This window comes from Euphorbia lathyris, chromosome 4, assembly GCF_963576675.1.
Source record: "Euphorbia lathyris chromosome 4, ddEupLath1.1, whole genome shotgun sequence".
NCBI lineage: Eukaryota > Viridiplantae > Streptophyta > Magnoliopsida > Malpighiales > Euphorbiaceae > Euphorbia > Euphorbia lathyris.
The window spans coordinates 75,232,023-75,254,263 of record NC_088913.1 but is presented as its reverse complement, the minus strand read 5'-3'; the positions used below and the strand labels follow the sequence as shown (position 1 = coordinate 75,254,263).

Sequence of the window (22,241 nt, the reverse complement as noted above, 5' to 3'; positions counted from 1 at the left end):
TTCGGTTTGTTCGGTTTAAACCGAACCGAACCGCATATTTCGATTCGGTTTTAATTCGGTTTTACCTATTACTCGGTTCGGTGTCGGTATGAATTATTTTGATCATTTTGGTATTCAGTTTTTTCGGCTCGGTTCGGTTTTGCACCGATGCACACCCCTAATGATAATGTAATGGTAATTACATTACATCAATTGTAAAATTTTACTAACCAAACATGGTAATGTAATGGTTATTCCATTCCATTACATTACAACATTACAATCTTGATTACATTACATTGCATTACAGCGTACCAAACGCACCCTCAGTGTAGATTTATTCACATCGGCCTGATCCAATACCATGTATATTTTGTCAACTTTGATCTAAATTATATTCTTTATATCTCATGGCCTTAAAATATGTGTATATATATAGGTAACATACTTTAAATATAGCACGATCACCCTGTCTCTCAATTTTCAATGCGAGATTTAGTTCATACATGTCTCTTTTTTGCCATCCATTATCCCCTTCTACCATGTTGTCACTCATTCCAAACTGAATCTTTATATGATTATAACAGTCTAGTCTAATATATCTTATCACTTTGGCTCAAATCTCAATCTTTGAACCCCACGACTTTAAAGTGCATATATTGGAAACACACTTTAATAATATGATTCCGCCATTATCTCTCTATTTTCAATGTGCGATTCAGTTCATTCATACCCTCATTGCCACCTCAAGTCGTTTATAAATTGAACCGAACATAATCGAGTTTTTATCGAGCCGCTCGTGGCTAATTTACCCTCCTGATTTTAAGATCTATTTAAAAAAAACAAAATTAATTTGAGTAGATTAATTATGTAACAAAAAAAAAAAAAAAAAACAGATTCATAAAGAATCTTATATATACATATAGACATATAGTTAAAGGTATAATTGTATTCGAATATTAAGGTAAATCCTTAAAGAAAATAATGAATAGGAATAAAAATAGAAAGAACATGCAGAACATTATTGTTAGATACGTTAAACATAATTATGAGAAATATATTCCTAAGAAAATCTAAAATATTCTTGCTGTCTTGTCTTGGATATAGATTCAGAAAAGATCACATAAAAATTCCAGAATTCAATTAATCAGCAAATTATAGAAATCCAGCTAAGACTGCTAAACAGGGTATATAGATTAATCACCATTTCTTTCTATCTCACCTACAATGTCGGCTCCATTCATTCATTTATAATTCCATCATCAATTTTTATTTAATGTATATCCAACCGGGGTTTAATTTAATCTTTTTATTTACTAGAGTTTGTAAATTTAATTAATATTTACTCCATCCCTTTTTATATATATATATATATCGATTTAAATTATTATCAAAACCATTATTAAAATAAAAAGATTTTTAAAAAATTTAAATATTTATCTTTAATACCTTTCTCTTAAAATTATATTTTTCTTATCAACATTCTTTTTTAACTATTATTATGACCTATTTTTATATATATTTTTTTCTATTAACACTAAATCTTTCTTTAGGTGTAAGATGACAAAACAAAAATATCATAAGACACTTGGTCATTCCCATTCTCATGGATTTTACTTCTGTTAATATTTTTCAACGCATTAGATCTCTAATAATTTTCTTTGTTACAATAAATCCATGAATCTCAGTTAAAATATGGTCATTTATTATATGCATTTGAATTCACATTTTTTACAGTTCAAAAGTATTTTTTTAATAACCGGTGTAGTTACATAGAAAAATTGATAAAAACCTTATTTTCAATTGTAAAAAATACAATTTTAAATAGAGATAAAATGAATGGATATTCATAACTAACTAATTTGATAATTATAAGTTTAACGTGATAAAAAAAAGTCATGAATCGAATATTTTTGAAATAGAAGACCTGAAGTTCTATTCACTAATTTGAAATGATGAGCGGTCTACCATGTAAATAAGACTAAATTTTGACAGAAAAAAAATGTATATATGAATTATATAGAACATTTCTTATAAAATAAGTAAATTGACAATAAATTTTAAAAGAAAGGGAAAATGTGTAAAATACCCCTAACGTTTATAGATAGGAGCAATTTTACCTTTAGCATCTAAAATGATGCAATTTTATCCCTGATGTTGGCATTCAAGAATAATTATCCCATATTGTAGACAAATTGGATCAATTTTAGACATTATTTATAAAACACATATATTTTATTCTTTATTCTACACCAATTGGACATAAGTTGATTCTAAAAAAGAACCATATTTTTTGTGATTTAATAGTAGAATTGAAGATTAATATTTTTAAATTCGATGAAATATTTGAATTTTTTTTATCAAACTCGTACAAAATACAATATGTTTTTTTTTATATTTTTTTTTAAATTTCACGTTTAATCATATGTTTGTGATCTGTTAGTAATGAGTGATAAAACAACGCACATATGAAATGTAGTTGACAAAATTAACGATCAAGAAGACAATTTGATGAATAATTCCAATTGACTCAATTTGTCATCATCAGTGGTAAAATTGCTCTTGATTACTAACGTTAAAGTAAAATTAGATCATTTTAGACGTTAGGGATAAAATTACTCCTAAATATAAACGTTATAAGTAGCTCAGGACATTATCCCTGTAATAAAGAAAACAGAAGTAATTGGCGCGTAGAGATATATTTCTTTTAAAGCTATTTAGCTTTTTCCTTTTACAATTTTAATATCAAAAGCATTTATTATTGGAAATTCTGACGATAAGTAGAAATACAAATATTTATTAATAAAGTTGAAAATAATTAAATAAATAATTACAGTTTTTGTTTTTCAAATTTCCTTATAGTCTCTACTATAAAAATTACAGTGTTTTGATAAAATAACTATTATTTACAAAAATAAATTTTGAAAACCTCACCAAGAAATAAATTAAGTATTAAAATTAAAATCTTTGACTTATCGATTAATCCCTACAATTTCTATCCACAATAACCATTCTTAGTCCTATCATATCAAGTTATAGTTATGGAATGGAAACAAACTCATCCTGAACTGTTTTCAAATAAATAGATAGATATCATTTAACCAAATCATATCTTCACCCTGATTTTATTTCCAATTTCATAGGATTATCAGATTCTTAATTATCTTTAAATTAAACCCGTAGGATGAAAAAAAAGGAAAAAAATCAATGTAAAATCAAATTAAATTTTAGCTGTACTCAACCATAATTAATTACATATATTCAATTGACCGTATGCTAAAAAGGAAGAAAAAAAAATTCAACCAATTTGAAGACAATACATGAAAAAAAGGAGACAAAATGGCATTCCATAATTCAATTAAAACGACATAACCCAAATGATTATATTAATTGAACAATATTTCAACATAGTTTGGTGGTGAAAATTAATTTGTACCCAAAACAAACAAAAGTCGTTACAGAAAAAATAAAATAAAAACAACCAACAAAAAGTCCAAGATTTCACATATATACAGAAAATTTCTTATGATTAATTTTATACTTAGCATAATAAAACAAAGTTAAGAGAAATTAATTAGAGAGAAAGAGAGCGTGCAGACACGACATAAGAGAAAGTGTACCACGTTAGTGGCCTCGCCAATGGTCGGTTGGTAATATGTTTCTGTTTCTGTTTCAGTGACTGCTTATACACTCTCCTCCTCCTCCCTCTCTTTCAATCCAAGTCTAGAAAACCCCTCTTTTCTCTAACCCCCAAAACACCTTACCTTAATTTCCCCAAATCCGATGAGGAAACTTTGTCCGAATTTCGATAGAGAAGATGGATTGGATACTGTTCTAGAAGTTCCTATCCCTGAAGAAATGTTCACTAATTCCAATAAAATTGGGAGCAAAACATGGCAGAACATGAAAGCTTGGATGAGACCAAAGTGTAACGATTCTGATTTTTTAGGAGGAAAAAACACTGAGATTCAGCTCTTGCTCGGTGTTGTCGGTGCTCCGTTAATCCCTCTTCCGATTCAATCCGATCATAAGTTTATTCACCGGAATATCAAAGAACAACCTATTGTAAGTATTGATTAATTTAAATGGTAGATCGGACTAATTGAATCGAGGTTGTTTAATTGATTGATTAAATGTTTTTTTTTTTTTGCAGGAGACGTCAATGGCGAAGTACATAGTGCAGCAGTATGTAGCAGCAGTGGGAGGGGAGAAGGCGTTGAATGCGGTGGAGAGTATGTGTGCAATGGGGAAGGTGAAAATGGCGGCGTCGGAGTTTTGTTCCGGTGAAGGGAGGTTGAATAATAAAGTGGTGAAAGCGAAGAATTTGAGGAATGGCGGCGGTGGAGAAATGGGTGGGTTTGTGTTGTGGCAGAAAAGGCCGGATTTGTGGTGTTTGGAACTGGTGGTTTCCGGTTGTAAGATTAGTGCCGGCAGTGATGGTAAGGTGGCTTGGAGGCAAACTCCTTGGCATCATTCTCATGCTTCTAGAGGCCCGCCGAGACCTCTCCGCCGTTTCCTTCAGGTATTAATATTACTATATTAAACAAGTTTTATTTTCCGAGTCGTATGGCCGAGTCAGTTTGTCTTGTCGGAGCAATTAGGTCTCATCGGAAGATCTCGATTTCTCTTCCGAGTAGGCGGTTTCAATTTGAAATTCTCCATCTTCGAATTGAGTAACCGTAATCCTTTTTTTCCGGGATCGCTCACGCTAATTAGTGGGGCCATCGGCCAACAAACATAAAAAACGTGATTGGTCAACGAAGATAAAAAAACGTGAACACTATCGGCCAGCGAAGATAAAAAAACGTGAACACTATCGGCCAACGAAGATAAAAAGCGTGAACACTATCGGCCAACGAAGATAAAAGATGGAAACAGAACAAACTCAATTCTTAACACTATTTAATTATTTATCATAAAATATAATATATATTTTGGACTATAAAAATCTAAAACTTCTACAATATTAATAATACACCCAACTAATTAAAAACGTATTAATGCGAAAAATAATTACATGTTTACAATTCACATCAATTCATTAATCTAGTCTATTTCTTTAAAAATATTCTAAAATTTCTCCTACTTAGAAGTTTTTATATAAAATGATGTATTTCGTTTCAAAATTTTGAAATTAAGAATCAATTTAGTCCTTAAAATTGACTATTATGATCCATTTAATTTAAAATCAATTTTGATTTTTAAAATTAGTCTAAAATAAGGTGTGTTAATATGAGAAAACAATACTTATCATTTTGGACTAAATTGTTAATAGTTTAAAAAGTGAAATTGATCCTTAATTCCAAAATTTTGATATTTCAGTCTCTAAATTTTAATTTGATACCATTTATTGAACCTTGCACTTTAATTATAGAATGTGAAGGTTAAATGTCAAATTTTTAATAAATAAAGGTTAAAAATTATGATTGTGCCTTTTATCATGGCATCTATTGTGGACTTCCCCAAAAGCATTTAGGCATGAATTCCATGTTAGGATTTTCATTAATTTCTGCCATAGTACTAGTACTTTTAATGTGGGACCTACTCCACCAAGATTATTGGATTCTTAATTTGACATTAGGCATAATTTTTTAAGTTAATCTTAAAGTCAACAATCTTGGTTGAGAAAAAAAAATTTTTTATAGAAAGTCAAATACCTTGGTTGGTCTACCAACCCATTTTCAGATTTCAGTAGGTTACCATATAAATTTTCTGGGCTGATTCTAAAAGCCCATAAATGAAGCCCAAAAATTTAGCCACAGGCCCACAATAGTAAGGCCCATCTCCATTAGCACTATACGACCCTTAATCATTCTGATTTGTAGAATGTGGGCCTAATGCTTCCCAGCCCCTTTAGCTTGTCCAAATTGGTTATTTTAACCCCTCAACTGATCGAATGTCCTATTTATCCTCTTAACTCCATAAAAGTGGTATTTCTCACCCCCTCAACTCATCGAATGTCCTATTTACCCCTTCTTGTTATTTGTATTTTTTATTCGTTCTTTCTCTTTTCAACTTTTTTGACTACTATGAAGGGATAAGAAATACCATTTTTATGGAGTCAAGAGGGTAAATAAGATCATAAGTGGTGAGAAATACCACTTTTATTGAGTTAAGGGGTAAATAGGATATTCGATGAGTTGAGAAGGGCTAAAATGACAAATTTGGACACGCTAAAGGGGTGAGAAATACCATTTTTTTTGGAGTTAATGGGGTAAATAGGACATTCGATGAGTTGGAGGTGTAAAATGACCAATTTGGACAAGTTAAGAAGGCCGGAGAAGCATTAAGCCTAGAATGTGTCTTTGATCTTCTATCTTAATAGATCATTTACTTTTTGTCACATTAATTTTTTAATTGTCGTTAACATAATCGAGAGCGTTGTTCCTTTTCAAATATAAGAGAATTACTTTCCGACATTTAAAAAATGTAAATTTGGAATGCACATGGAATGTACAATGCTCTACAGGAGTTTTCTCTTGCAAAGTTTCTAACAATCATGACTCAAAATCTGTTACAGGGTCTTGATCCGAAAACCACAGCCAACTTATTTTCGAACTCGATTTGCACAGGCGAAAAGGCGATAAACGGGGAAGATTGTTTCATACTAAAACTCGAAGCCGAATCATCATCATTAAAAGCAAGAAGCTCAAGCAATGTAGAAATGATAAGGCACACAGTATGGGGTTACTTCAGCCAAAAAACAGGCCTACTAGTCCACTTAGAAGATTGCCATCTACTTAGAATCAAAGCCTCAGAAAATGATAGCATTTTTTGGGAAACAACAATGGAATCCACAATTAAAGATTACAGAACAATTGATGGGATAAACATAGCTCATCAAGGAAGAACATCTGTGTCTTTATTTAGATTTGGGGAGAATTCTGAAAGTCATTCAAGAACAAGAATGGATGAAACATGGACTATAGAAGAAATTGATTTTAACATTAAAGGATTGTCAATGGATTGCTTTCTTCCTCCTAGTGATTTGAAGAAGGATGAAGAAGATGGAGAAGAGGGTTTTGGAGTTGCTAATTCAAGATTGCCATTGAAATTAAGATGTGCTTCTGCTAGGATTAGTGGTTGTAATAAGATTGTGGCTCTTGATGTTGATGATTCGGATGATAGTACGGTATTTGATGATGATGAAGATGAAGATTAAGATTGATAGTTTGTAAACTAGTTTTGTTCTTGCTTTTGTATATATATGACCACAGTTTCATCAAGATACTTTAGTTAAGTTTTATCTTGTTCTCCATTTTTGAGAGAAGAAAAGTAGAAGGATGAATGTTAAGGATGATGATGATGATTCAAATACTAATAGGCTTAAAAGTTTTTATGATATTTAAGTTGGTTATTTTCATGATTATTAATGGATTTGAACTTTGATCTTAAACGGACTCTTCCTCAGGGTCGTCATGACCGTGCCGGACTCAGGGACTCGGCAGGGACATGAGACTCGGATGAAACTCACAGTGTCGACACGGATAAGACTTGACAGTGACACGTTACGGACTTGGTGGGACACGTTACGAACTCGGTAGGACACGGCTAATAAAAAGGCTAATAGTGAAAATATGTAGTAAAAGTTTAGGATTTTTTAAAAATCTTTTTAAAACCTATGGTTCAATTATAAAATTAGACAAATAAAAAACCTAAACTACATCTAATACGCGATTCTCCTGTAATTTCATCTTCTTTCTTATCATTTCTTCATCTTTTGTCTTGTGAGATTTCATTCGCACCACCAAAATTCTTGCGATTTTATCCTTGCAATTAAAGAATGACTTATATAAGTTTTACGATTCAGATTTCATCCGCACCACCAAACTTCTTACGATTTTATCCTTAAAATTAAAGAATTTCTTCATCTTTTATCTTGTTAGATTTCATATGCACCACCAAAATTCTTGCGATTTTATCCTTACATTAGAGAATGACTTATATAAGTTATGAGAATGACTTATATAAGTTTTACAATTCAGATTTTATCGCACCACCAAACTTCTTATGATTTTATCCTTATCCTTAGAATAAAGAATGACTTATATAAGTTACAATTCTTTCCTTTAATTTTATCTTCTTGTCAAATTTCATCTTCTCTTCTTGTCAAATTTCATCTTCTTTTTTCATCCTCTATATTTTCGTTGTCTTGTCAAATTTCATCTTCTTTCTTTATCTTCTATTCTTTTTTATCGTTGTCTTGTCACATCTTCTTTCTTATCGTTCTTTAAAAATCTTCATTCTTATCGTTATCTTATCAAGTTGTTTTGTCAGATTTCATCTTCTTTCTTTATCTTCTATTCTTTTTTATCGTTATCTTGTCACATCTTCTTTCTTGTCGTTCTTTAAAAATCTTCATTCTTATCATTATCTTATCGAATCTTCATTCTTATCGTTATCTTATCAAGTTGTCTTGTCAAATTTCATTTTCTTTCTTCATCTTCTATTCTTTTTTATCGTTGATTTGTAAAATCTTCTTTCTTATCGTTCTTTAAAAATCTTCATTCTTATCGTTATTATATATCTTTGTTAAATTTCTTATTTTTTATCATTTGTCTTATCAAATTTAAATTTTTTCTTTTTTATCATTATCTTTTTTTCTTAGGGTTAATACACATATTTGCCCCTGTATTATTACGAAAAAACAGATATGCCCTTATATCAAATAATTTCACAAAACTATCCTTAAATTTTTCACACACCTACAATTATACCCTAATCTAACAGACTTGTTACGTGGTATTAACGGTAGAGTTTTAAATAAATAATTTAATTTTTATTTATTTTCTTATCCAATCCATTAATTACACATCACTTTTTCACCATCTTCCCTCCCTACCCCTCTCTCTCTCATACGTTTCTTTAATATTGCTGTTTCTTCTCTCTTCTCTATCATCTTCATCAAACATTTGCACATCTCTTCTTCTATCCTGTTCGATTTCTTCTCATCTTCGGATCTCACAAGCTTTCTACAACAAACATGAACAATTAATATCAAAAAAACAAGAGGCAAAACTGATACTTTCTTCAAGTTATGTAACCTAGGAGAAGAAGGCGCTTCATTAACATCCACATAAGTAACTCCATTGAATTCCCCCATTTCAATCGAACCTAGCTTATGTGCAGAGTTCCTCAATTTCTGCAGTCAGTATTAAATCCCAAGAATTCAATAGCATATCAAGGTCAAAATTTTGGTTGAGAGATTAATGAAATACAAAGGTAAAATTAAAACAAATTATCAAATGGGTATCCTCGAATCAGAAAAATACAACAGAATATATGAACAACCCAATTCAACAGCATAATCCATTATAAGATTCCGCAAGAGAAAATACAAAATTGCGAGTGGAGAAGCAATTAACGAATATGAAAGTCAAAAAAGAAGAAAGCATACCATGTATAGGAAAGAAATCACATAGCTAGATGAGATTGAAGGAAGGGTATATTATGATTTAGCGATAAAATGGAGGAATTTGAGTGCTTTGCCTTACTGTTTCCATGGAAGACTATGTAAGAAAAAAAAATGGAAAATCTTTTTACTGTTTTCATGGAAGACTGTAAGAAAAAAGAGAAATGGATTAAAAAAGATACGAGAGAGAGGGGATGTTAAAAGAGTGAGGTGTAATTAATTGATTGGATAAGAAAATAAATAAAAATTAAACTACTTTTTTAAAATTATACCGTTTATACCATATCACAAATCTGTTAGATTAGGATATAATTATAGATTTACAAAAAATTTAGAAATAATTTTATAAATTTATTTAATATAAGAACATATCTATTTTTTCGTAATAATACAAGGACAAATATATGCATTAACCCTTTTTTCTTATCGTTGTCTTATCATCAAATTTCATTATCTTTGTTAAATTTCTTATCATTTATCTTTTTTTTATCGTTCTCTTCTTTTTTATTGTCTTGTCAAATTTCATCTTCTTTTTTATTGATTTAATATTGTCTTGTCAAATTTATCTTCTTTTTTATTGTCTTATTAAATCGTTGTCTTGTCAAATTCCATCTTTTTTGTTAAAATTCCATCTTCTTTGTTAAATTTCTTATCATTCGTTGTCTTCTTTTTTATTGTCTTGTCAAATTTCATCTTCTTTTTTATTATCTTATCAAATCGTTGTCTTGTCAAATTCCATCTTCTTTTTTTATCTTTTTTATTGTCTTGTCAAATTTCATCTTTTTTTTTATTGATTTAATATTGTCTTGTCAAATTTATCTTCTTTTTTATTGTCTTATTAAATCGTTGTCTTGTCAAATTCCATCTTTTTTGTTAAAATTCCATCTTCTTTGTTAAATTTCTTATCATTCGTTGTCTTCTTTTTTATTGTCTTGTCAAATTTCATCTTCTTTTTTATTATCTTATCAAATCGTTGTCTTGTCAAATTCCATCTTCTTTTTTTATCGCTTCTTTTTTATTGTCTTATTTTATTGTCTTATCAAATCGTTATCTTGTCAAATTCCATCTTCTTTTTTATTAAAATTCCATCTTCTTTTTTATCGCTTTCGTCGCACCATCCGTACCTCATATTTTCTAAAATCCAACCACGTCTGGCTTCATAATTCTGTTCATCAAATAAAAGCTTCAATAATTCATAGAATAGTTTTTGTTTTATTCTACCTTTTAAAGGGATTTCTTCGGTTGAAGCTTTGCTTGTAAAATTTTAAGAGAAACTCTTTATCTTTAGTTTCTATCACCTTCCTTCTTTTTTTTTTAATCAAAGGTAATTATTTATTTATGCACATATGATTCAGTACACGACCATATCACTCAAAGATAATTATTTATTTATTTATGTACATATGATTCAGTACATAACCATATTACTCAAATTTAGTAACATATAGTCTAAAAAAAAAAGATTATTTACCAACACATAGAAAACATTAAAACACCACATGTACATGTTTCACACACAAGCTGTCCAAAGTTAATTCTGTTCAACCAGAGATTTGAATAGACTTAACTTCAGGCCTCTTCTCTTCCTCCTTAGGCACAGCTACTTTAAGCACACCATTCTCCATAGTCGCCTTAACCTCATCCATCTTCGCATTTTCCGGCAACCTAAACCTCCTCATAAACTTCCCCGAACTCCTCTCAACACGGTGCCATTTATCATTCTTGTCTTCTTGTTCTCTGGTTCTTTCTCCACATATCTGCAACACTCTTCCATCTTGAACCTCCACTTTCACTTCCTCTTTCTTCATCCCTGGAAGATCTACTGTGAATATATGAGCCTCCGGTGTCTCCTTCCAGTCCACGCGTGTCGCGGCTACCGCTGCTGTTTCTCTTTCGCCGGAGCTGAGGGCGTTTGAAGGTGCTCCGGTGAAGATAGGGCCGAAACCTTCAAATGGATCCCATATGTCTAGTGAGAATGGATCGAAGATGTTGCTTCTTCTTCCTCCGAGACTTAAAGCCATTTCTGGATTTTTATTTTGTTTGATTGAATGTTTAGAGGTGTTGCATATAAATAGGATGAAAAATGGAGTCTGGATATTTCAAGATTTTTAAGTTGGTATTCATCCTGATCCAGAGAATTCTTGAAATTGATTAAATAATATCTACGTCTTGCATTGGATCTATGTTTCTACGAAGTTGTCCTACGTGTCAACCGAGTTGGTACATTTGGCCAAATGGCTCATGGAGATGTATATAAAATCTACGTGTCTTGAATTGCAGTTTCCAAACAGAAACGCGTGTCAACAGAGTAATACATTTGGATTTCAAGCAAGACCCATTGACTAAAAGGGATATTAACATGGCCTTTTTTACAGAAAATCTTTGTTATAGAATTTACAATTAAGTCATATTTTTAAAGATAATTCTCAATATGCGACTAATAAAGTATATTTAACAGAAATTAATTTATAAATTTTAGATTTAAAAAATATATTCTAAATTTATAATTTAAAAATTTCAAATATTTAAAATAATAATTTATTTAATTTTTTAAATTTCAAATCATTAAATTTATTTTAAAAATGATTTCTTAATAATTTTTTTTTATGGAATACTTCACCCGTTTCATATTACATGTCATTTTAGAGAGTTACATAGAAATTAATAATATTAAAAAAAATATTGTTACTTTTTATTTATTTATTTATTCTATACTAAGTTAGGGGATCTTAGCCTACGAGTGGACCTATTCATGGGCCGAGCCGGGCGTAATCGGGCTTTACATATAATTATATTGTCCAAGCCCAACCCAGCCCACCTATATTTATATCGGGCTCGGGCCAGGCTGGGCTAGACTATAAAAAGTAATTCCCAAGCCCGGTCCGGCCCGTCCATCTATTATGTTGATATTTAAAAAAAAATCTAATGTATTTATTATTAGTTTTTATTTTTTTTGGTAGAAAATGAAAAGAAAAACGAACAACAACAAACTACCCAGGAATTAGCCTAGGGAAGCTAACCCCAATCCTATCTTCTAAGAGAAGAGGAGAGATGAAACTAGGGAAAACAGGAAGGGTAGTAACGCCTAACGTCCCTTCATGGCCCGCCGCCGCCAAGCGATCAGCAACACGATTATTAGTTTTTATTGATATTAAGTTTTTTTAAGTTTTTTTATCATGTAATTTGTAAGAGTATTTTTTTCTTTTGTTAGATTATAGGGCAGGAGGAGTAAATTATTATTATTTTTTTTTTGTTAGAATGCACCACCTAATTATGTTATTAACTAAGATACATTATTATTAATTTATTCTTAATTTGTAATTTTCTATTTTTTTTATCTATTACTCTAATATATTACACATAATTAATATATATATATATATATATATATATATATATATATAGTTAAAAATATTATAAAATCGGGCCGGGCCGGGCTCACTTGGGATTTTGAGACGAATCCCAAGCCCAACCCATTTTATGTGCGGGTTTGAGCGGCCTTGGACCGGACCGGGACAAACATCAAATATGAATGTCCAAGCCCATCCCATGAATGACGGACTTGGGCGGATTGGGCGGGCCAATGGGCTCATGAACAGGTCTACCTACGGGTAAGCTGCTTTCAAGAGTTCTGGTTATTCATAAAAATAATAATGATAAGAATACACTTGAGATGGCTGCCACACTGTGCTGGGCAATATGGAACGACAGAAACGCTATAGTATGGGAAGATAAAAAGCAGCCACCAGCTATTACTTACAGCAGTGCCACAACTTTTGTATGCAAATGGCAGCAGGCCCAAGTAGCTACAATAGCGGCTGGAATAGAAGTAGCAAGGATGAGTTGGTCGTGTTTGCCACAGGGGAGCTCGAAGCTGAACATCGACGCAACACTGTATCCAGAGATGGGCTGGTTTTGGTTTTGTAATGAGAAATCACGCGGGAGAGTTCATAGTTGCTGGAAATGGTCTCATTAGGCATTGTCAAGATCCGCTGATAGCATAAGGCATGAGCTGTCGAGAAGCCCTTAGTTGGTTGAAGACGGAAGTGGTTCATCTGGAAACAGATTCTCAACTCTTGGTACTAGCAATTACTGGCACCGCTGAGTTAGTTTTCCCTTTTGGCATTATAATAGATGATTGTAAGGCTCTGATTAACGAGCTAAACACTTTATCAATTTCCTTTGTTAGGAGGTCAGCGAATAAGGTAGCTCACATGCTTGCTAGAGCTTCTGATTCTGAGTCTGACCATGGGATATGGAAATATAATCCCCCGCAGTTTATTTGTAATGCTTTAATCTCTGATATTGAATAGAAGTTCTTCTTTGATTTAAAAAAAGAGTCCATTATTCTAATTAATTTTCATAAACCCACGTTTTATAGCAGGAAAAAAGATGATTTAACGTGTATTGATCATATAAAATGATATATACAATGAAACAAAAAAAATCTCTAGAAAGACATGTAATATGAAACGGAGGTAGTATTATATTAGTTATAAAAATTATAATAAAATCAAATTATAAAAATTATTTTAAGTATATTATTATATAAAATTTAATGTTAAAAAATATATTCTAGATATCTAATTTATAAAACCCAGTTTATGCTTATATATAATTTTAAGGGTTTTACCAAAAGCACTACTTAGTGATTGGACCGAACCACTCTGAAACTTGTGCTTGACAATTTTCACCGTATGAAATGCCATTTGAATATTCGCCTGTATCTCCTAGCATTACCATCAATGCATTAAGGTTTTGCATCGCCATTTGAATATCCGCACACCATCACTTTACATTGATTTGTACCCTGTATCCTTAGGATGATAACTAATTTGATGATTTCTGCTTATTTCAGGAACCTGATTGATGATTTTGATAATTTAAGATTGTAATTGATTTTAAAGCTTTAGTTTGGAGAGCCAAATGTGTGTTATGGAAAGAGCTTGTATCTAAAGAAAAGCTCAAACAGTTTCTCGGTTTACTTTCGTTCAGTTAGCTATAAAGTCCGGTTGGTGCAGCTCATCAGCTTGTGCGAAAAGGAAATAAAAAAGAACACTAAAGGAAAATAGACAAGTCTAGGCGCAGCCTGAATATAAATTTTTCTCTATTTTCTCTATTTCCCTTTTCCGAAGATCCGTTAATCATTATTTCATACAAAAAAGGATTAAACGAGTGTATATTTTCTGATGATCTATGTACCATTGCAAACGAAGTGTCCACTAACTTCTTAACCGTGTTTCATGAACAATGAAAACAATAGAAAAGAAAACGGTTAGTAATCAACGAATGAATAACAATCTAAATTGCTTGCCTCTAAAGGAATCGACATGAGATCAAAGAGAGAGTAAACGAAATGAGTAATTAGACATGTGGAGGTCGGGAGAATTTTTTCCCTCCTATTTTGTGTTGGCTTGACTGAATTTCCAAGCCGATGGGGTCTATTTATAGCCTCTAAATATTAACACTAACCATATTAGATAAAAACTCTTAATTAGGATCCTATTCCAATATAGATTTACTAATTAAATAAATAAATACAATTATTATCATTATATATATCTAATATAAATAAATAATAATCCTAATCCAAATTAGATATTGATTTATGTTAGGAAATTAATTTAATTAGAGATATAATCACACTAAACCTTCTAGTTAATATTATCACATAATAAGTTAATTTAAATATAACTATAGTCTAATTATAATTATCAATTAAATTAATTTAATCCCTTTAAATATAATTTACGCCCCCCATGCCCCACATTCTCAATTACCTTTTCATCCTCCGACTCTAAGTCCCATGTGTGACCCAATACGTTCTTACCGCTACTAGCCATATATATTTATTGGAATTAATTTAATCAAATTAATTTCAACTGAATATATAACAGAATGAGTTTGAAGACTGTTACTAGCAGAACCGTAAAAATTCCCCCAAAGCGATAAGAAGTCAGGTTGATACTGACGTTTACCTTTCCGTATTAGGTCCAGTATAATTCGATCGTTCATCAGCAATATCCTTAGACGAATCTGTAACTATGGAATATATCAAGTTACATATAATGAGACGACTGTTTTACTTGTCCAGGTAGAATTAACTATGAATAGATAAATTAAGTGAAATCTCCATTCTCACTCTTAACCCTATCACCTTGCAAGGATTCCTAATTAATTCCCCATAAGAGGCCATGGATATATCTATTATCTATTAGGAGTGACGAATGCTCATTCTAACATTAACTACCATGTAATTACTTTATGTGATACCCAACGCCTACTCGGATACACCCTAGTGTCATCTCTGTTACGGATCGTGTTTAAACAAAGTCTAAGTACCACAATCCAGAATCCAGAATCACTAATTAACGATTATTTGAGTCCGAAGATTACTTACACCTACTAATACAATTGAGATGAACCAAGTGACACTAGATAAGTCCATCCATCTTATTATCTCAAGTCGGGTCCCCAATCCTAATGAACTCATCCACCAGATCCATGTAACTGTCTAGATATCAAAATACCTAAAACTTGTAAGATCAACTCTCTGTTTAGAACAGAAGACATTATTATATGCAAGTTTCAACAGTATTGAGGGGACAAAAATTATACTGAATATGGCCGAAACTCTGTCAAAATGACCCAAATAAAATCCAATTTTCTGAAATCTATGATTCGTAATCTTTACTCGTGATTTTCTAAAAATCTCATAATTTAGATAAAGGTTTCTGAGAGAACATATCTCATCTACAATATATTTCCTATTTAATTCTTTATACTGTAAAATATACATTCTTCATATTTTCTCCTATTTTATTTTAATTTCGGTTTTAGTTTTTATTAAAAAGGATATCGAAATATATTTCACACATATATATTTGATTCCTCTCAATTGATTTAAATTAACCTAAAAGCAATAATTTATTAGTTTTTTTTGGTAGAAAATAATTTATTAGTTAAATCAATTGTTTTAAGTTTTTAATTTATTCAAATTAATTTTTTTCATGTTTTTATATTTGGATCCGATATTAATAATATTACTAGCTTTTTTTTGAAGTAATAATATTATTAATTAATATTATTGATTTAGTTGGTTCGTTTTATTATAATAATGATATGAAATAAAACAAACCAATTTGAGATAATATTCTGATACCAACTAATAATAATGATATTATTGATTTAGTTGGTTCTGATACCAACTAATGCGGATTGTGATTGATTGTAACAATCAATCAAAGTTTTAACCTTAAACCAACAAAGAGATTTTAAAGGTAAACTTGAAGGAGATGAAAATCCCCAATTCATAAACTAAACTTGTAGGAATTTTAGAAACCAGGATGAACCTCAACTCTCAAAAAGAAATTATATTTTTTATTGATAAAAATATTACATACAACTTAATAAATTAAGATTTAAATAGACACTAAATCCTAACATAGAAAAAGGTTAATTTCAAAAATAACCCCTGTGGTTTCAAATTTTGGCAAATAAATACTTGTGGTTTGATTTCGAACAAATAAATACATGTGGTATACTCCGTTGTTTAAAATCACGGAAACGGTGAAAACACCGGTAGTGGGCGAGGATAGTTCAGTCATTTTAGAAAAAATGACTATAAAAGCTTTGCAAACTCAACTCTACCCACTTTTTCACCCTAAAATCCCACAAACGATTACTCAAACTCAACTTTGTCCTACTTTTGTTCTTGCTCTAACAACTCTTTACCCACTTTTATACCCTAAAATCCCAATCAGTTGTTTGCTTCACTTTGTTCTTCACCATAATGAAATTACATGATACATAACAAGCTGCTCAATATCTCTGGAGCCTTATGTTCCAAGCGCAAGTAATCAAGAGGTCGAATTTTGGGGCTTTTGGCTAGGATTAGCGTGGAAAACAAGGTATGAAATTGTTATCTAAAAAACTTTATAATTTTTCATAATTTTAGTCTCACTTGTTTGAAATAGGTTAGGGTTTTCTAGGCATTATCAGTCTTGAGTTTGTATTATCAGTTCTGTAAAAATTCTAGATTTTTGAGATTTTTGTGGAGATGAGCTGGACGCTAGAAATCTTGGGAAAGTTTGTTAGATTTGTGCCATTTTTCCTAGTTTGGTTTAGTGCTTGTACGATGAAATATAAGAGGAAGAAGGCATTGTGATTTGTTTCTTCTCTAAGCTTTCAATGCCCTAAGTACAAATGCTTTGGTTCACCCCATAATAATAAACTCCCATCTACTCTGTATAGTTCCTGGGTGGAGCTGGATCTTTTTTTTTTTATGTAGAGAATATATTAGCTATATAATTGTTTTCATGAACAATCTTCTTTAATGCTTTGCCGTTTCAATATTTGGATTAGTTTGCACGACCAATTTTAGAGAGTCAGTGTTAGACCATCTGAGCATACAATGGATTTCACTATTAATTAGCAAATAGGATTGCAAAATGAAGCAGTTGAACAAGAGAATGAAATTTATGGGTGTTAGTTGTTAACTTCAAACATAGTTTGTCATGAAATCTTGAAGAAACAAAGAGTCGGAGGTAGTTAATAGCAGTAGGGATATTTATTTCTGATAACAAAAAATTTATTTTTCTTGACATCTTCGAATCGGGCTAAAGGGACTAGCCTAGTGTCCCCCTATTGCCAAGGAAAGGTTTCCTGTGAAAATCAGTACTTGCATATTTGTAATTTCCTTGACAAATTATTTCTTGCCCTCTCAAAGCATTCAAATTTGTATTCTCGAGATCCTTTACTCTGGTTATCAAGTTCAGAAACATACTTTGTTCCTCTTCAAGCCAAATAGGATGAACATCAATATTGCAGCATGTAGTTTTGACCCCATGAAATTTATAAAATCATTTTATTATACTTTTTATCTGATATAATTGACTCCCTTTTAAAGCATACAAAATTTACTTGCTTTCAACTTGTGTCCTGTATTAATTAAAAAAGTATCAATTATGTATTAACTGTGTTCTCTTTATTGTTTATGTATGTCCATCTACATTAGTGACTATGACTCAAGCTGTAAAATCGCCTTTGACCGTAGAGAGGACCGAATGCGTAGGGAATGTAACTGAAGCTAGAAGTAGTGCAAGTGAGAATGTAGTGATCATAGAGGATGTAAATGAGGAGTTTGAAGAAGATGTAGATAAGGAGGTTAGAGAAGATGAAAGCGAGGAGTTTGAAGAATATAACAGTGAGGAGTTAGCGGATGATGAAAGTGAGGAGTTAGAGGACGATGAAAGTGAGGAGTTAGCGGATGAAGAAGCAGCGATTGCACAACCAAATGCACCACTAGAAATGACAGAAGAAGAAATGAGAGAATTTGATGAGCCTACACCTGATTTAGATGATGAACTAGGCAGTTTATATGGCTCTGATAATGAAGACCCAGATATTGTCTATAGGCCAGAAGTGCGAAGTGAATTGGTTCTTGGTATGAGATTTACATCAGCAGTAGAATTTAGGAAAGCATTGAGGACTTGGGCTATTGAAACTGGCTATTCCTATGTGCTTAAGAAAAATTGTACATATGTGATATCTGATGGCTGTAAGGATAAAAAATGTAATTTCAAGATAAGAGCATCAAAATTAAGGGATAACAAGACCTTTAGGATTAAATCTTTACACTCAAAACATATTTGTGCCAGAGAGTATGACCCTAAATTAATCACTGATGAATTTATAGCTGAGAGTTTCTTAGAAGACTTTAGAGATGATGAAGATTGGAAAGTAACAGTGGTTAAGAAGAAAATTAAGAGAATATTGGGGTTTGAGGTGTCAATGTCCAATAGGGCACAAAAAGCTGCTAGGGAAATTATAGAAGGTGAGGTAAAAGAACAGTACAAAAGACTGTACGATTATACTGAAACTGTGAAAGTCACGAACCCTTACAATATGGTTAAAATGAAGACGGAGTTAATTTTGGTACATGATGACATAAACGAAATTGAAGATGATGCTGCAAATATAAGCAGCCTTCCTAAGGAAATAGTTTTGTTTAAGTATTTATATTATAGGCTGGCTGCAGAAAAACAAGGATACTTCTCTGGTCTCAGACCTTTAATATGCTTGGATGGTTGCCATTTGAAGAGCTACATGGGAGGCCATATATTGTCTGCTATAGCAAGGGATGGGAATGAGAACATGTTCCCTCTTGCTTTAGCTGTTGTGGATGCAGAATGCAAAGAATCAGGGTCTTGGTTCTTAGGACTTCTCCAAGATGATTTTGGAAGTGTGGAAGAGACTGGCTGGGTTTTTATGTCCGATCAACAGAAGGTCAGATTATTTGATATTTACACTTACTTTATACATGTAAAATATTTGTTGATAATATGTAATGTTTGATTTTTTGGTATTGTAGGGCCTGTTAGAATTATTCAAGGAGTTAATGCCTAATGTGGAACATAGACATTGTGTTAAACAAATGTACGAGAACATGAAGATTCGGTTTAAAGGTCTCGAATACAAGAATTTATTATGGGATGCAGCATCTGTAGGCACAAGGCAGCTTTGGGAGCATCATATGAGCAAACTAAAAGAGTTTGACCAGCAAGCTTATGATTGGGTCATGCAACATGACCCTAAAACATGGGCCAGGTGCAATTTCAATCCAAGGACAAGGTCAGATGCACTTCAAAACAATATTTGTGAGGCTTTCAATATGTATATTAAAGATGCTAGATGTTTGCCTATTGTTTCGATGGTAGAAAATGTTAGGAAAAATTTAATGAAGAGGCATTATATAAAATTTCTTGGTATGCAAAGGTACCCTGGGGAAATATGCCCTAAGTATCAGGAAAAATTAGAAAAATTGAAAGTATTAAATAGGAATTGTCTTAGTACTGTTGCTGGTCCTAAATTGTACGAAGTCAGAAGCTTTAGTAGATGTGTGGCAGTAGATCTCAATGCTAAGACATGCACATGTAGAATGTGGAAATTGTCAGGTATGCCTTGTAGGCATGCAATTTCTGCCATTTACTTGAACAGGGAGAAACCAGAGATGTATGTGGACAAGTACTTCCACAAGTCCACATATATAAATATATATAGTCCACAAGTCCACATATATAGATATATATAGTCATACATTCAAACCTGTACCTTCTAAGGAAGATTGGGAGAGGACTCAATACCCAGATATCCACCCCTGGATTGTGCAAAAGCCACCCGGTAGGCCTAAGAGGAGAAGGATTAGACAGCCAGATGAGCCTAGAAATCCCTACAAGGTTAATAGGGCAGGAGGTGTTGTTAAATGTGGCAAGTGCAATCAAGCAAGACATAATGCTAGGGGATGTAAAGCTGGGATAACTGGGGAAACTCCATGGCAAAGAAGGTTGCGCAAAACTACAAATAGAAAGGCTGGTCAAAATGTTCAAGTAATATTGTATTGCTTTAGCTTTTATTGTTAGAATGTTAAATAAAATTATGTAATGTTAAGTCAAATTATATAATCAATAAGCTTGTGTGTAGATGAGTCCACTAAGAAGGGTTGGAAGACCAAGGAAGAATAGTCAAAGTGCCTCAATAAGTAATCAGGTAAAATAGTTTCATAATTTAACCAAATAATTGTTTTAGTACTGCTGCTGGTTATGTTTGTCAATTTGTTTTTTGGTTATGTTTGTAAACTCAATAAGCTTGTGTGTCAATTTTTAAACAACAAGCTGCTCCTTTTTTTTTTAGTGCTTCTCAACCTGCTCCAGGGCATAATGCTTCTAATTGTGTTGAAATAAGAAGGGTGCAAAGCCAACTTGTGGTATGATATAATTCCTTGAAAGAGAAAATCATATGGATTATTGTTGATTTTTTAAGTGTCTACACTTCATTGATATATTATGTTCTTACACAGGCAAGGAGAGGTAAAGGTAGAGGTTCTAGAAATCAAGGTAGAGGTTCTGCAAATCCGACTATGCTATCAAGCTCATCATTGCCTCCACTACAATTTAGACATCCAAGAGCAGCAATTCTAAATCCAAGTTATGTTGCACCAACATTATCATCATCTGAGAGAAGCGTTTCACAAGAGATTCCCGAGACAAGCAGAAGTGTGCCTCCAAGAAGAGTATCTTGTCTTGAAGGACTGTCAGAAAGATTTGGATATGAGAGGCCAACTTTGGACAAGTGATTGAAGTTGTGTTTTTTTTTTTTTTGTGTTTGATTTCATCATAATTAGTTTACCTTGATAATTGAACTTGTAATCTATTATGTGGCATAAATAATGAAGTCAGTTGCCGCATAGTTAAGGTTTTTTTTGGAGAATGTGTGATCACTTGTTGATTACATATTTTTATATATGTATTATGACATGGAAAGAGAAATTCTATGTTAGCTATTTTGTGACAACTCATTAGTATGACATTGCCAAAGTTATTAAGCTTCAGTTTTTGGACATTTGCCTAAATTAAGCGTTTGTTATACCACAGATATCTATTTGCAAAAAATATCCAAACCACAGGTACCTATTTGCAAATAAATAATGAATTTGCCTAAATTAAGCGTTTGTTATACCACATGTATCTATTTGCAAAAATATCCAAACCACATGTACCTATTTGCAAAAATACGCAAACCACAACAATTTATTTTAAATTAACTTTTATTGATTAAAGTACCCTCGGCCACGTCAACATATAGACAGTGTTTTCACCGTTTCCGCGATTTTGAACAACGGAACATACCACAAGTATTTATTTGTTCGAAATCAAACCACAGGTATTTATTTGCTAAAATTTGAAACCACATGGGTTATTTTTGAAATTAACCCTATAGAAAATACAAAAAAGCTCCTAAAAATAAACTATCATAACATAACTTAAAATGGTTAAAATAGGTAAAGTATAGT

The 22,241-nt window shown here is 31.8% G+C and overlaps 3 protein-coding genes and 1 long non-coding RNA gene across 5 annotated transcripts; 2 read left to right on the top strand and 2 right to left on the bottom strand.

The window, feature by feature from the left end:
- The first annotated feature begins 3,539 nt into the window (after window positions 1-3,539).
- LOC136227802 (uncharacterized) lies at window positions 3,540-7,296 on the top strand. Its single transcript, XM_066016556.1, has 3 exons — window positions 3,540-4,044; window positions 4,133-4,501; window positions 6,500-7,296. Exons 1-3 carry the CDS (start codon window positions 3,763-3,765, stop codon window positions 7,139-7,141), a joined length of 1,293 nt encoding a protein of 430 aa, XP_065872628.1. The 5' UTR covers window positions 3,540-3,762; the 3' UTR covers window positions 7,142-7,296.
- Window positions 7,297-8,651: 1,355 nt separating this feature from the next.
- LOC136227661 (uncharacterized) lies at window positions 8,652-9,580 on the bottom strand. The gene is made up of 3 exons (XR_010688172.1): window positions 9,377-9,580; window positions 9,024-9,121; window positions 8,652-8,951 (listed from the first exon to the last, which is right to left on the bottom strand). It is a non-coding gene; the product is annotated as an uncharacterized lncRNA (long non-coding RNA).
- A 1,178-nt stretch (window positions 9,581-10,758) lies between these two features.
- LOC136227115 (18.1 kDa class I heat shock protein-like) lies at window positions 10,759-11,527 on the bottom strand. The gene has a single exon (XM_066015816.1). The coding sequence runs from the start codon at window positions 11,410-11,412 to the stop codon at window positions 10,933-10,935; it is 480 nt and encodes a 159-aa protein (XP_065871888.1). The 5' UTR covers window positions 11,413-11,527; the 3' UTR covers window positions 10,759-10,932.
- A 5,545-nt stretch (window positions 11,528-17,072) lies between these two features.
- LOC136227114 (uncharacterized) lies at window positions 17,073-21,735 on the top strand. Of its 2 annotated transcripts, XR_010687977.1 has the most exons (6): window positions 17,073-17,301; window positions 18,408-19,678; window positions 19,764-20,023; window positions 20,873-20,938; window positions 21,083-21,155; window positions 21,249-21,312. XR_010687977.1 is itself a non-coding variant. In XM_066015815.1 (5 exons), the coding sequence occupies exons 2-5, from the start codon at window positions 18,413-18,415 to the stop codon at window positions 21,522-21,524; spliced, it is 1,875 nt and encodes a 624-aa protein (XP_065871887.1). In that variant the 5' UTR covers window positions 17,073-17,301; window positions 18,408-18,412; the 3' UTR covers window positions 21,525-21,735. The 2 variants fall into 2 exon arrangements, 1 of the variants encoding a protein (XP_065871887.1); XM_066015815.1 differs by lacking the exon at window positions 20,873-20,938 and having other exon boundaries at window positions 21,249-21,735.
- Window positions 21,736-22,241: the final 506 nt, after the last annotated feature.